Source organism: Choloepus didactylus, chromosome 6 (assembly GCF_015220235.1).
Source record: "Choloepus didactylus isolate mChoDid1 chromosome 6, mChoDid1.pri, whole genome shotgun sequence".
Taxonomy (NCBI): Eukaryota; Metazoa; Chordata; class Mammalia; order Pilosa; family Megalonychidae; genus Choloepus; species Choloepus didactylus.
The window spans coordinates 115385822-115400255 of NC_051312.1; the positions used below are offsets into that span (position 1 = coordinate 115385822).

The 14434-nt window shown below is 34.3% G+C and overlaps 1 protein-coding gene across 1 annotated transcript in view; it reads left to right on the forward strand.

Moving 5' to 3' along the window:
• The window catches only part of CNTN5 (contactin 5), a 1285703-nt gene that overhangs the window by 784537 nt on the left and 486732 nt on the right, over positions 1–14434 (forward strand). The window contains exon 6 of the mRNA XM_037841191.1: positions 6065–6286. Coding sequence (XP_037697119.1) covers positions 6065–6286 — 222 coding nt within the window. The remainder of the gene's footprint in view (positions 1–6064; positions 6287–14434) is intronic.

Here is a 14434-nt window from a genome sequence, read left to right on the forward strand (position 1 = left end):
TTTTTGTCCCAGTAACTGCTACATTAAATGTTTATTGAATGATGGATAATAAAAAAAAGGATCATTCCAGCATCCAATCTCCATTTTCTCCACTTTGATAATCACATTAAAATAACCATATAGAGTCTTGTAGTCCTTTGTAATAAAGTTGAATTTTACTCTGAATAAGATGGCAAACCACCGGATGGTTGTGAGCAGAGAAGTGGCATTATATGATTTATATTTTAAAAGGAACAGTGTAACTATTCTATTGGAATAAACTGGGGGAAGCAGCAAGAACAGAGCAGTTAAAAGTCTATTGAAATAATACAGGCAAAAGATAATAAAATATTGGACTACAGTGGTATGAGTGAAAGTAATGAAAAGTTACTATGATCTAGATGCATTTTTGTAGGTAAAGCCAACAGAATTTGCTGATGGATGAGATCTGATATGTAAGATAAAAAGCAAAGTATGACTTCAGGCTTTTATCTCAAGCAAACAGGGAAGACAGATTCTCCAGTTACTGAGATGATGGTGACTGAAATCAGAGCGAGTTGGGAACACGTTAAGTGAAATATGCCTGTTAGACATTCAAGTGGAAATATCAAGCAGGCATTAAATATGTGAAGCTCAAGAAAAAGGTCTGAACTAGAGAAATAAATGTGGGAGTTGTGATACAGATGGCATATGAAACAATGAGATTGCATAAGCTCATTTAAGGGATAGTTTAGATGGAGAAGTGATGTTTCCAAGGGTACAATAACATTTAGAAGTTGAGGCGATAAGGAAGACCTAGCAAAGGTGATAAGAAGTGGCCAGTGAAATAGGAATAAAAGCATGGTAATATGGCATCCTGGAATCATGTGAAAAAAATGTTTCAAGGTAAAAGGAATGAGTAGCTATTTCAAGCACTACTAATGTGTCTAGAATGGTGAAAATTGATCATTATGTTCAGCAATGATGTGACTATTGTTAACCTTGAAGAGAGCTGTTATGGTGGAGTGGTATAGGCAAGACTGGAATAGGTTCAAAAGAGAATGAGAGAAAAGGAATTGAAAACACTGTCAGTAATTCTTTTGAAAGATTTTTGCTCTAAAGAAAAAATAGGTGGAGTAAATTTTAAGGTTAAGATAGTTCTATTTTAAAGATTGGAAAAATTTTATATAGTTATGGGAATGATCTAATGGAGGCAAAAATTGATATTGAAGGAGCAATTTATGGAATTTGTTGGAAAGATGCTCCTAAGCAGTCAAGAAGGGATGCAAGGGGATTCAGTGCACATGAGTAGCCTTCAACAGATGCACAGGTGACTCATTAATAGCATATCAGAGAAGAAAGCAAGGCATAGTATATACATATAGATGGAGGTAGTAGGAATGTATGAGGCATCCTTTCTTTTGATTGCTTTTATTTTCTCGGTGAAATATGAAGCACCATCATAAGGAAAGAGAAGGAAGTGTGGGGCTTGAGGAGAGATGACAAGAAACAAAATATTCACCCAAGAGGGTGGGAGAGTAAATGAACTAGGTACTAGTATTGCCAAGAAACTCCAAAGGCCCACCTGAGGTTAATGCTCATGAAGTATTTCAGCATGCATTTTGTATTTTTCTCCAGCTGCATTCAGAAGCAGAGTAGGTTGATAGCTGGATTTAAACTAGATGGGGGTTTTGCTTTGTGAAAATAATCAAGAGAGAGGGAGTTAGGTCGAAAGTATATAGAAGGGAGTAACTGAAGTAATGGACCATGAATTCTGATGTGGGTAAAGAGGAAACTGAGGAAATGGGAGGGGTTCAGGAAGGGAGACGATATTAGAATTAGTGGACTGTAGGTCTTGAAGGGGTGAGATCCTAGCACTCCTAGAGAGAATTAGATGGACTGATGAAAAGCACAATTAATTGAATATAAGTTTAGGAAGGAGATGCAGTTATTTTTCACCCTCAATAGAGCCTGATATATGAACTTTCTTATCTGTATTTGTTAAATCAATTCAGCCTTCCAAGTTTGGGGGGTAAAAATGTCCTATAAATGAAACGCTATTTTCCCATTTATCTGTGCTAACATATCCAATTTTCAGAGCTGAGAATCCCCAGAACAGAGGTTTGAGAAGTAGGGAAACTAGAGACATCAGACAGTGGGACTGGAGAGCTAAGAGGGCAACAGATAGGAGAATTAGAAATATCCCTGAGAAAGGGAGAGACATCACTGAATTGATAGTTGTAATCTGACCATAATTGAGGGGTGTCTGAGTCTAAAGCGAAAGTCTATAAGTCAAACAATATAGAAATGCATGGTAGGGCTTCTGGATTCTCTCTAGAGCCTGGAAGAGCCTCTCTACTCCCTGTTCCTGACCCCACTTTCACATCTGCCCCCAAGTTCCCAGGTTCTTCTACCTCTGCTTTTCTCTTAAATGCTGGTGCTTCTCAATATTCCATTTTCAGTACCCCATTTCTCATTGTGCATACTTCTTTGGCAACTTCATCCTTTCTCATAATTTCAATAACCATCTATTTTGTTACACATTGATGATCTCTCTCTCATGAGCCTGTATCTCTTTTATGTTGACAGAATCTTACAATCAACATGGGTGCCCTAGAGCCATGAACACGGAAAACTGAACTCGTGAGCTCTCACCTCAAGCCCAGGTCTTTTCCTGCACCTCTATTCATCTTCTAGTGGCACAGACCATCTTCAGTTTCTTTCCTTTCCCTTACCTGCATCCAAAGTAATCAATCACTAGTCTTATTGATCTTACTCGCACACATTTTATCACCACTTGTTTCTAATTTTTGCCTCTCTTATAGTTTTAGGCTCTTAAATAGTCTTACTTCCTCCTTTCTTATTCCAAGGTGACACTGTAGCCTGAGTGATCTCACTGACATTTACGTTGCTCTCCTTCAAAGTCATCTGGTTTAGCATGCGGTGCTGCTAGGCATCTCATTATTTGTCCTTGCTTATTCATCCAGCCTTACCTCACCCTCACACTTGGAGCTCCCGATATTTTAATCCACCAAGCATGCCATGCTGACCTTCCTTTGTAGGTCTTCATATATTTACTTCACGTTGTCTAGAGTATCATTCTTTTTCTCGGTACTTTGCTGAGCTAATTGCTATGGGCTTTCAAGACTCAGATTAGATATATTTTCCTCAGAAAAGCTTTCCCACCATGGGAGCTCATAGCTCCCTGAATTTACTTCTATATCACGTTGGATTAAAACTGCATGCAAACTTGTCATTCTTCTCCCCAAGATCATATGCTCCTTGAAGGCTAGGACATCTTACTCACTTTTGTATCCCTAGCATTTGGCACCTACTCATTTCTCATGACATGTTTGCAGAATAGATGAATGAATAAGTAAATTGCCAGATTTGGAGTAGCAGCTTTTGGTTTGCTTTAATTGATGGAAAGGGAATCTCCACAGCAACAGATGCAACTGATTACATAACAAATGGAGCCCTGGTGTGGAGCTCACAGCCAAATTAGCATTTGGCTGATCTCTATTTATATGTAGTGGAGCAAGCCAAATTTCTCTACCACTTGGGCAGTAGGCATTTTGTTAAAATATATATAGAATTTGCAACTATGATGAGGATCCTGGCTTTTGAAACTTTTTTTGTGGCTTTTCTGGATTTCCACTGGTTATGCTTCTCTGTCTTAAGAACTATAAACCCACTCCTATACTTCATTTTAATTTTTAAACATACCATGGGATAATTTTTTTATTTTGTTTTATTTTGTTTTGTTTTGTGAGTAGGGTAGGCAGTTAAAACACAAAGCAGCATACTGCACTGAGAAATGAACAGGCTAAGAGGCTAAAATTCTAAACTTCCTTAAAGGAGAAATTCCCTTTTCATTACCTTATAGCTCTGGGTGCCAAAACTTTCACTGAATTCCAGGTTTTAAGGGAGGTTTTTTTGTCTACCCATAATCTGTTCTTGTTACCAGACCAAGGCGGTGTATTCTTTTGTCAGGTGCGCTCAAATGACCAATTCCTGAGACACCGGAGTTTCAAAGAAAGAAAGAGTTTTATTGCTAGGCACAAAGCAGGAGAACAGATGGCCCATGGGTCCAAAATCTGTCTCCCTGAACTGCAGTAATGATAATAGTTTTATAGTATCAAAAGATGGGTAAGTTTTAAGATAATGAGTACAGTGGCCCCAGATGATGTAATTAGAAGTGATCTAGTTATTGAACATGCACAGATTGATTACATGCTTAGTCACAGAATGTATATAAGAAAATGGTGGTCTTAATATGATGATGGGCATGATTTTTAGTATAATGAGGTATAGATGACTTGTAGGTTAAACTCTAAACTACTAAGCATGTCAGGCGGGCCCATTTTGGTTAGATCCAGCTTCGGTTATCAAGATAATTTTGGACTTGGGGTGGCTTCGTTCTGGGCTCACCCAAGACCCTTCATTAATAAACATTAGGGGCTATCTTCAGTGATCATAAGACTTTAAAGTCAAAAAACTGGATAAATGGGTACAAGTGAAGGTTAGTAAAAGGTTTTTACAATCACAAGGGCACGAGATAAAGGCTATACAATCATTATCAGAGATCAAGGCAGCTGGATACAGTTCAGGTTTCAGATATTTCCCTGTGTCTACTCTAATATACCAAAGTAAAAAGGACTATCTATATAATGACTCTGTAATCATAATCAGTCCTTAAATCCTAACTTCCCTGTTACATTCTCATACAGTTTGCCCAGAAGAAGTTAGCTATTTTCAATCAAAATTGAACCACCTTCACCGGACTTTTTGTTGAGCAGCTAAGAATAAAGGACATGAATGTCTTAACAATTCTGATAGGCTTAGACTACACATATTATGTTTATTTTAAACGAAGAAATCATCTAAAAATATATTTTGTCCCGTTTCAGAGAAGTCATATTTACAAATTCACAGAACAGAAAATGTTAAACTTGCTTTGATTCTTAGCACCTAAAGTGTTATTTTCAAATCACAAAAATGCTTCTTGCATTTGAAGATATCTCTCTGAGGCAGTATAATGATTCTAAATAATTTTAATTATGCAAACACTTACTGACAAAGGTAATTTTTTTAATCTAAAATTAAATTGACAACTAAGTTCAAATTCCACCATATCAGATACCCTGAAAAAATGTCTGTTTCTTAAATGTATTTCCAGGATCAATGAACATCCAAGTTCAATTGATGTTAGGCATGGGAAAAAAAAAAATTCAACTCCTAATTGTTCTTTAAAACTCATTATAATTTTTTTTAAAAAATAAATGTATCTATATAGTAAACTTCTCCCCTGTGAAAATAATGGAAAGTTAGTACAATCTACTTCAGGCATTATGCACATCATTCCCAGCCAAAAGCTTTGGAAACATAAATCAGATATGGGCAAGACATTTGTCAGTAATCAGTAAAACTAGGAATTTCATAACAGTATCCCCATTTGATAATATTGTTATAAAAACTATACAAAAATGAAATATAAAAAACAAATTTCATCAAATTCCATAGTGAATTAGACTGCTTTTCAAGAATATGAAACACAGTTTACAGCCTACTCAAAATATATACTATATACACTATAGTAGACATATTTCCTACTACATGATGCATTTTAGGTGGTAAAGATCAAATCTATATTTATAGAATGTACTTGAGAATGCAATTTTATTCTTTTGTTCTTTTTTTTAATAATAAAGAAGGGACTAATCTAATGTATGCAAATGGATAATTTACTACTAAGGCTAACTCAAAATGTTAATTCCCAAATACATCTGATAAAGTAGAAAAGCTTGAGCTTTTAGATATCTCCCTCCCTCCCTCCCTTCCTTCCTTTCTTTTCCTTCCTTCTTTTTTTCTTCCTTTCTGTTTTATTTCTTCTTTTCTTGCAGAATCACATTATAACCAGTAGAAGTTCCAGAAAAAAAATAAAAAAATATAAAAGTAACATTTTATTTTTTTTTCACTATCATTGCAGTTTGCATTTGAGGGCAGCTCCAAGGAAAATTTTCAACTATGTCTTCAGTAAAAAACAATTTTCTTAGGGAAAAAAAAAAGTTTTTTCAGAATCTACATTTTTTTTTTCCTTTTACAGAATATTCTGAAGCTCTTCCTAGTCTCCCAACTTCATACGCTGCTTTGCTAAGAATTAAGAAAAGTTCTTCTTCTGCCCTCTTTGGTTCAAAAACCAGACCACGGTTCAGCAGTCCTTCATTGGGAACACTGAGTGTTTCTTCACCAAGCTGGCGAGGGGCAGCTCCACAGTATCATTCACCCGTCAATCTTTATCATTCCCCAGAGGCCTTCAAACAAGATGGTGAGCTCCTCATCTATTTTACACTTCTTTCATTATTTCTTATGTGGTAATTATTATCAAACTATACCTTATACCAATTCCGATTGAGGATTAAGACTTAAACAAACTCTCAGACTGAGTAAGAACATAAAATTTTCTGGAGGGCAATTTGGCAGTAAATATCAAGGGCCTTAAAATAGTTATATCCTTCAATTCAGTGGTTTCATCTCTAAAAATTTACTATGAGGAAATAATAAGCAATGCATACAAAGATCTGTATGTTCATTTAACATTATAAGGGTGAAAAATAAGGAACAAGCTAAATGCCCTGCACCAACAAACCAGTTAAATTAAAAGTATGCAGCTATTAAAATTATGATGGGATAGAGAATATTTTCTAGATCTTCTCTCAGCCTGTCATTTTTGGATATACCAACAACATATACAATGTTAATTTACAGTCAGAACACATTAGCAGGCTCTATGTCAGGCTCTTTCATACAGCTTATCTCATTCAGTTTCGTCAACAAATATATGTTGGGGATATATTGTTACTCTCGTTTCCAGAAATAGAAACTCAGGGGCAGATAAGTATCTTGCCCAAGGCCAGCACTACTAATAAGTAAGAGAGCCAATTTTCATTCACATATTTACTGATTTAAGTATAATACTCTCTGAACTACATTTGAATTGTGACTGATGAAGGACTGAACATTCACAGATACATTTGCAAGAATGTTGGAATGATTTTAGAAATACCAAATTAGGCTGTGATGCCAAACACAGGCAAACTCATCCCTCGTAATTGTATCAGTTGTTGTCATGTGAAGCACCATCTCATAATGTTGGCATTGAAATGTATTTAAGCATGGTGTTAGCACCCTGTAAATAGATTTTTCAAAATACTTCTACTTACTTTAAAATAAGTTTAAAGCTTCCCATTACATTAACTCTAATATCAGATTCAATCAGGCAGAGATGTTCAGTGACTCGTGTTCTTTAGCCATCTTTATTTCATAGGATGACAACTAGAAAGAATGCATTGAGTGATAGAATTATGAGCTACTTTTATATTTTGGTATAATTTGGTACCACCTAGTGTTCTATTGCTTTGTTCTCTTATTCCAAATAGAAGTTAAGGCATCTCACAAGATAACTAAATTATAGCTAGAAAATATGAACTAAATCACAAGAAAATGATGAAAACAATAAGCTTCAGAACATAGAATGGAACCAGGTGTGAGACTAATTCAAGAAAGCCTATATACTTCTGTAGGTTGTTCTTACTTAAGGTAATTATCAGCCAAGGAAAAAGAAATCTGATCAGCTACATATTTTCCAGTGTTTCAAAGATTATAATGAAACGGTGATTCAATAGAAGCACAACTACTTCCAACACTAGGATCAGACACATTTTTTTCCTTGAGGGTCCTCATTAAGAGTTTATTCTTCCACATAAAGGCCAGTGACACAACCATTTTCTTTACTGTGTACCTAATAATGAGCTTTAACTGTTTTGATAAAGGCAGATGAAACACAAACATTAACAACAAAATGAAAAGTAATTTTCTAAAACAGTGTTTCTCAATCTTTAATAGCCATACAAATCACTTGGAAAAGTTGTTAAAATGCAGGTCCCCTTTCAGTATATCTGGAATAGTTTGAGAATCTGCATTTATTACAAGCTCCCAGGTGGTGCTGATGCTGCTGATCTGTGGATGGTATTTTCAGTAGCCAGCCTCTAGGCTGCAAATCAATACGATGTAATTTTCAGGTCCTCTGCTGTTTTTTCTTTAATCAAGATTTTAGAGTATCAGGAAGGATGGATAGTTTGAGTATTTTCCAAGTTATCTTCCATAACCATTGTTTTCTCATTTCAGCATTGATGGATAATGGCTATATATGACTTTGAGTTTGTTCTGACAAAATCCTGACAAGTGACTTTGGTCAAGGACTCCCCCTTAACCTTAATAGAAGGAAACTGGGGTTGACATGCTCTTGTGAAAAATGAGAAAACTAACAGAGACTGAATAAAAAGTCACCCCTCTTCTGCTCAGATTTAAGCCAAGGAGTACTCTAGCTAGAGCTAAGATTTCTCTGAGAAATGATAAATCCCAGTTTTCTGTGCAATTTGGGGAAACAATTCTAATTCTGTGTAAAGAGAAACACTCCCACACATTCACAAGAAAATATAAAAGCAGTATATATAGCAAAACTTTGGGAACAACTCAGATGTCCATCAGAAGGGGAATGGATAAATCGTAGTTTATCATTTATTGGAATACTAAAACTGTTAAAGTGAATAGACTACATAATATATTTATGAAACAAAATGGATATACTTCAAAATATAATCGTGAACAAAGCAAGTTGCAGAATATTGCCTATAACATCATTTATGTAAAAAATTAAAAATAAAACAATAACATATACTATTTCTGAATATGTATGCAGTACAATTTTAAAAACATGAACTGGAGACAGCAAATTGATTATAATGCTTACCTCTGAGGACAAAGGAAAAGTGAGAAGAAAAGAAAATAGTACTAGGATACGGAAGATAGATGACATCAACTTTGTTTGTGATATTTTATTTCTTTAAAACAAGAAATCTTAAGCAAATATGATGACACCTGTAATAGGCAGCTTCTAAAAAGACTCACAATGATTCATACCTCCTTATATTTATGCATTTGTGTAACATTCTCCCCTTGACTGAAGGTCGAACTAGTAACATGCTTCTGGAGATAGATTATGGCAAAAGTAATGGGCTCTGACTTCCAAAATTGGGTTGTGAAAGACTCTGGCTTCCATCTTGCTTGCCTTCTCTTGCTCTCTGTCTTGATTATGTGGATGGAAATCAGCTACCATGTTCTGAGCTGCCTTATAAAGAGTTCCATGAGGCAAGGTACTGAGGACAGCCTCTGACCAACAGCCCAAGGGTAACTGAGGCCCTCAGTCCAAGAATCCTTGAACTGAATCCTGCCAACAATCATGTGAGTGAACTTGTAAGTGGATCCTTATCCAGTTAAGCCTTGAGATAAGACTGCAGCCCCACCTGGTGAACTCAGAGCCAGAGGACCCAGGTAAGCCACTCCTGGTTTCCTGGCTCACAGAATCTGTAAGATAATTAAAAAAAAAAAACTTCTTTATTATCTTTACCATATTTGTATATTTTCTGCAAAGGGGTCTCCTCACATTATGATAGTTTTAAAGTTTTCTTTGTAAATTTCATTTATTTTAATGTTCTTTGTTGTCTTCTGATCATTTCAACAGGTTGATATTCTTTTCTGGACAGTCAGTCCCAATGTTCAGCCAAAACTTCTTTATTCGTGCACTGATATGCATTCCTCTCTGTTCTACTTTATATTTTTCACAAAGCCTACTTTTTAGTTATATTTGTTATGCCAAGGATCTTGGGGGAAAAAAGCTGAAAAATGGCAAATCATGCAAGTAGAAGAGATAAAATTCTAATCTTACTATTACAATTGTTAATATTTTTATTACATACCCCTTTACTTCCCTTAAAATGACTTTACTTCTAAGAGAAAAAAAGAAAGGAATTGCCTAATATGGCATTTTAATACATTCCTTTTTTTCATGTATTCATTTATTTTTAATTGTGAACTATTTTGAACATGAAGAAAATAATAATTTGATGAAAGTCTTGTGTGCCTACATGTCAGTTTTATTAGATTTTAATATTTTGTAAAATTTGCTTGTGATTTGTTTTGAATGAGACGGTTCATTCAAAGTTGAAAGCCCCTGAATATCCCTGCAATCTCAATACTCTCTTTCCTGTCCTACAGGAAATACTATGCTGAATTTTGTCATTCACATGCATTTATTAATGTTATTTCTACATATGCCTAAATCTGCATAATATATCTACTAATGTTTTCAAATTTTATATAAATGATATTGTTTATATTATTTGTGATTTGCCTTTTCTGGATCAATATTATATCCCCAAGATTTAGCTATGCTGATATTATTTGCAGTTCTAAGGTCATTTCTTTTTCTATAAAGTATATTAATTTATTACTATTCTAAAATTTATTTATCCATTCTCTTCTAATAGATATTTAGGCCATTTCTAATATTCTACCATTACGAACATTTTTAAATGACTATTCTTTTGCATGTCTCTTTGGCAAATGTGCTGTATTTTCTTTAGAAATACAATTTTTGTTTTAAAGAACATGTGCAACTCCAGCTTTTCTGGATATTGTCAAATTGTTTTCCAAAGTAATTGACACTTCTACCAACATGTATGAGTGTTTCCATTTGACTATGCCCTTACCAACAAATAAAGTTTTTTGCCAAACTCTTGGGTATAGTATGTTATTTTATTTGCATTTTTTGACTATTGACATTGATTTTTTTTTTTCATGTGCATATTGGCCATTCTGGTTACTTCTTATTTAAATTCTTTATTCACATGTGTTGGCTAATTTTCCTGTTAGTATACTTGTCTTTTTATTTATGTGTAAGAGTTTTACAAATCGGTGGTCACTAATTGGTAAAACACAATGCAAAATTCTCACCATTTGGCTTATCTTTTTACTTTGTCAATAGTATCTTTTGTTGAACAGTTTAAATTTTAATATAAATAGCAATACTTTCCTGTGTAGTTTGCACTTTATCTTAATTAAAAACCCATTCTTACACTGATTTCTCATTTCCACTAATGTACATGTTTGGTTTTTGTATTTAAGTATGTAAACTATCTGGAATTATTTTTGTAAATAATGTAAGGCAATGATCTAATTTCATTTCTTTTTCCATTATTGTAGTACTATTTATTAACTACTGTAAACATTCTTTGTTGATTTGTAAAACTACCTTCATGATATATTCAAATATTTTTACTCTATCAATAACTTGTAATTTTTGCCATAAGTAATTTTCACATCTTTTGTCAGATTTTTTCCTAGAGCTCATACAGTTTTTGTGTCCTTGAACATAGTAACATAGTAAACATAGTTGGTTCATTATCTGTGCCTGTTATATCCAGAATTTGGATCCCTATGGCTCTGTTTCTATAGTCTGTTGTTTCTCCGAGTTCTTGCTCACATGTCCTTGTCTCATAGTGTATGTCAGACACTGTGTTAGAAAAAATTACGTATACGGATAGCTAGTTGTGTGCTTAAGCGGAAAGAAAAATTGTTTCATTAAAACCAGCCAGTATCTACAACACTATTTTCTTTCTTTACTATGTTTTTATTTTTCTCCTATGCCTAGTTTCGGACTGATAAAGTTTTCTATATTTAATTCATGTCTGTTGCTTTAGAATCTATGCATTTCATGCCTTTTTCTTTATTGATTACCATTAACTTATTATATTCTATTAGTGAGTACCATTAATGAAATTAACTAAAAATTTACAAATGTAAAGTTATTCAATATGTTATTCTTTCAAACATGATATATTTGCATACTTTAAGTACACATTGCTTTCTCTTGTATTAAATTTACCTTTTAAACATTAAAATATGTTTTTTAAAACCAACATTTAATATTTGATTATATCTGTTCCCTAACTTAATATCTGTACTCATCATTTTATCTATTTTAATTCTTATCCATGTTCACTTTTATTCTGGATGAAGCATATTCTTTAATAATGAAGATATGACTGTGGTAAACGATCTTAGTCTTTCTATGGTTGAAAATGTCTTATTTTGCCCTCATTCTTCAATGATAGATTGTTAAACAGGGTATAAAATTCTAGGATTATAGTTCCCTTAGAGAAGTCTGCTATGAATGTTTTCATTTCTTTGTAAGTAGATTGTCCCATGTAAGTTTCTTTTTTTCAATCTCTGCTATTTTTATTTTTCATATGTAGGTTCTAAAGATGATCTATCTTATTCTGCCCAGTGCTTGTAATACAAATTTAAACACAAGATTAACATCTTTCTTCAAATTTGCAAACTTATGCTTTCCCTTCAAATACTGCTTCTTAGCCAATCCGTTCATTTTCTTTCTTCTTTCTTTCTTGTTTCTAAGCATAAAAATATTTTTAAACCACTCAATTCATTCTCATATCTTTTAAGTTTCTTTTAAACTTCTAAGTTGTATGTAATTTTGGATGGATTTTTCAATAGGCTATATTTTATTTTCAAGATTTTTACTGTTTTTTTTTTTTTCATATCCTTCTGTTCTTACTTCATGTGTCCCCTTTTGTGCGTGATAATTGCTCACTCCTTTTGAAGGAAAACCATCCTTTTGAAGGAAAACTGTCCCTTCATTTATACCTTTGAGTATCCTAAGTATATTCATTTTAAAGTCTTGAGTTAGGAAAGTATTTAGCAGTTATAGTATCTGGAATACATTACTGTTGCTATTGACTTTAGGTATTTTTTGCAGCATTAGATTTTCTTATGGACGTTGGGATTGTGGGTTGCTTTGCAGATACATATTCAGGAGAAGAATTTTAACTCATTTCCCCTTCTCCTTGTTTGCTTGCCTCTTAGGTTTAATCAGTTTGTGATCACTGCCTCCTAGATCTGATTCTGAAGCTAGAACCAGTTCTTAAAATGTCAATTTAGGGCACCTGTCCCATAGTAATGTTGGTGATGTTGAGATTCAATTACTGAGTGTAGGGACAGCTTGATTTTGTTCATGATGAGGAAGCGCTGTCTGCATTCTTCCAACTTGCCAGGTCAACAGCTCAGTCTTTGAAAGCGGTAGGCAAAAATGGCACACAATTTAATATTATAAATATCACGATAGAGGTATATGTGGTATTCTGTAGGAACATGGAAAAGGGGCTGTTTTGGTTTTCTAGATGCTAAAACAAATACCTACAGTGGGCTGGCTTCACAACAGGAGTTTATTGGCTGTTTCAGAGGCTAGAAGGCTTGCTTCCTCCTGGGTTTGGCATCTTCTGGGACTGGCAATCTTTGGGGGTCTTTTGCTTTTCTGTCACATGCCACATCATAAAATGATAAAAAATAATCCAGTGGATTCTCGTTTAATTTATATTGTATATACAATATAATGCCACTACCCATGAAACATTCATCACACTGCTTTTTAATAATGATCTTCAATTCTTAGCAACTCTTGAGAGTTTTAGAATGATAGTTTACACTTGCCTTACTTTTACAAAAAACTTACTTTCCGCATTCAAAGGCAACTTAAAATTAAAGGAAGTTTTGGATATTGTCTTTAATAATTTACCTTAGAAGCCCACATGATGTGAAACATTTTTGGCACATTGCATCTGTGAAGGTCATTATAAAATGCAATTTTTAATTAAACATTCCAAAGTTTCTGGAAATTATCATATAAAATACATTTATGACCATTAAAAGGACATTTCTTATTGTATTGGCCATGATAGACTGATATTTCCTCTAGATTATATTCTGAAATGCTTAGTTCACATTTCATGAATAAGCTAGACAGCGCCATAAATTAGAACTAACCAGCAGGTGGAGAGGATTAAGGCTTGGCAGTAGACCTGATTCTTGAGGAAAATGGGCACAGAACCAGTTGTTAAAAAGAAGATTTCTATGTGAAAGGCAAGTCTGGAATCCAAGGAGACATGTAATCTCTGGTCATGATCCAGAAAAACAACTGAAAACAGACTGACCGAACATCAATTAGCAAGGCTTCCCTAGAGATCCTATCTATAGGAGTCTCAGATGATACATAAAATATCTTGGCAGGAAGGAAGTCAGTGTCTGGGTATCCTATCAAAAAGTGGCAGAGATTTCAAAGGAATTAGAGAGGGCCAGACACCAGCCTGATTGTAGGACAGACCAAGGGAAACCATTGACTCCATAGACAAAAGTAACAAACCAATGCTCCAAGAAGCTTCACTTGGAGTAAGGCAGGTGAGCCTCTGAGTCATGAATTCGTAATAGAGCTTTATCTTCCTGCTCAGGGATCACTCATGGAAGACTGCACCAGGCTAATTTTAGGACACTGCTGTTTTCTGTTCATTGCTCCAGTCCAGTGATTCTCAAAAGGAACAGCATCTCCTAGCTACAGTTGTTTCAGAAATCTGTGGGAGTGGTTTTGGGTCCAAGTGATTTGGGGATGCTACTTTATTTTAAAGAGAGGAGACTAAGGATGCTAAACAACCTTAACTGTAATGCACAGGACTTTTAAATGACCTGCCAGACATTCATTTAAGTGAAAAATATCTCTATTTAATTT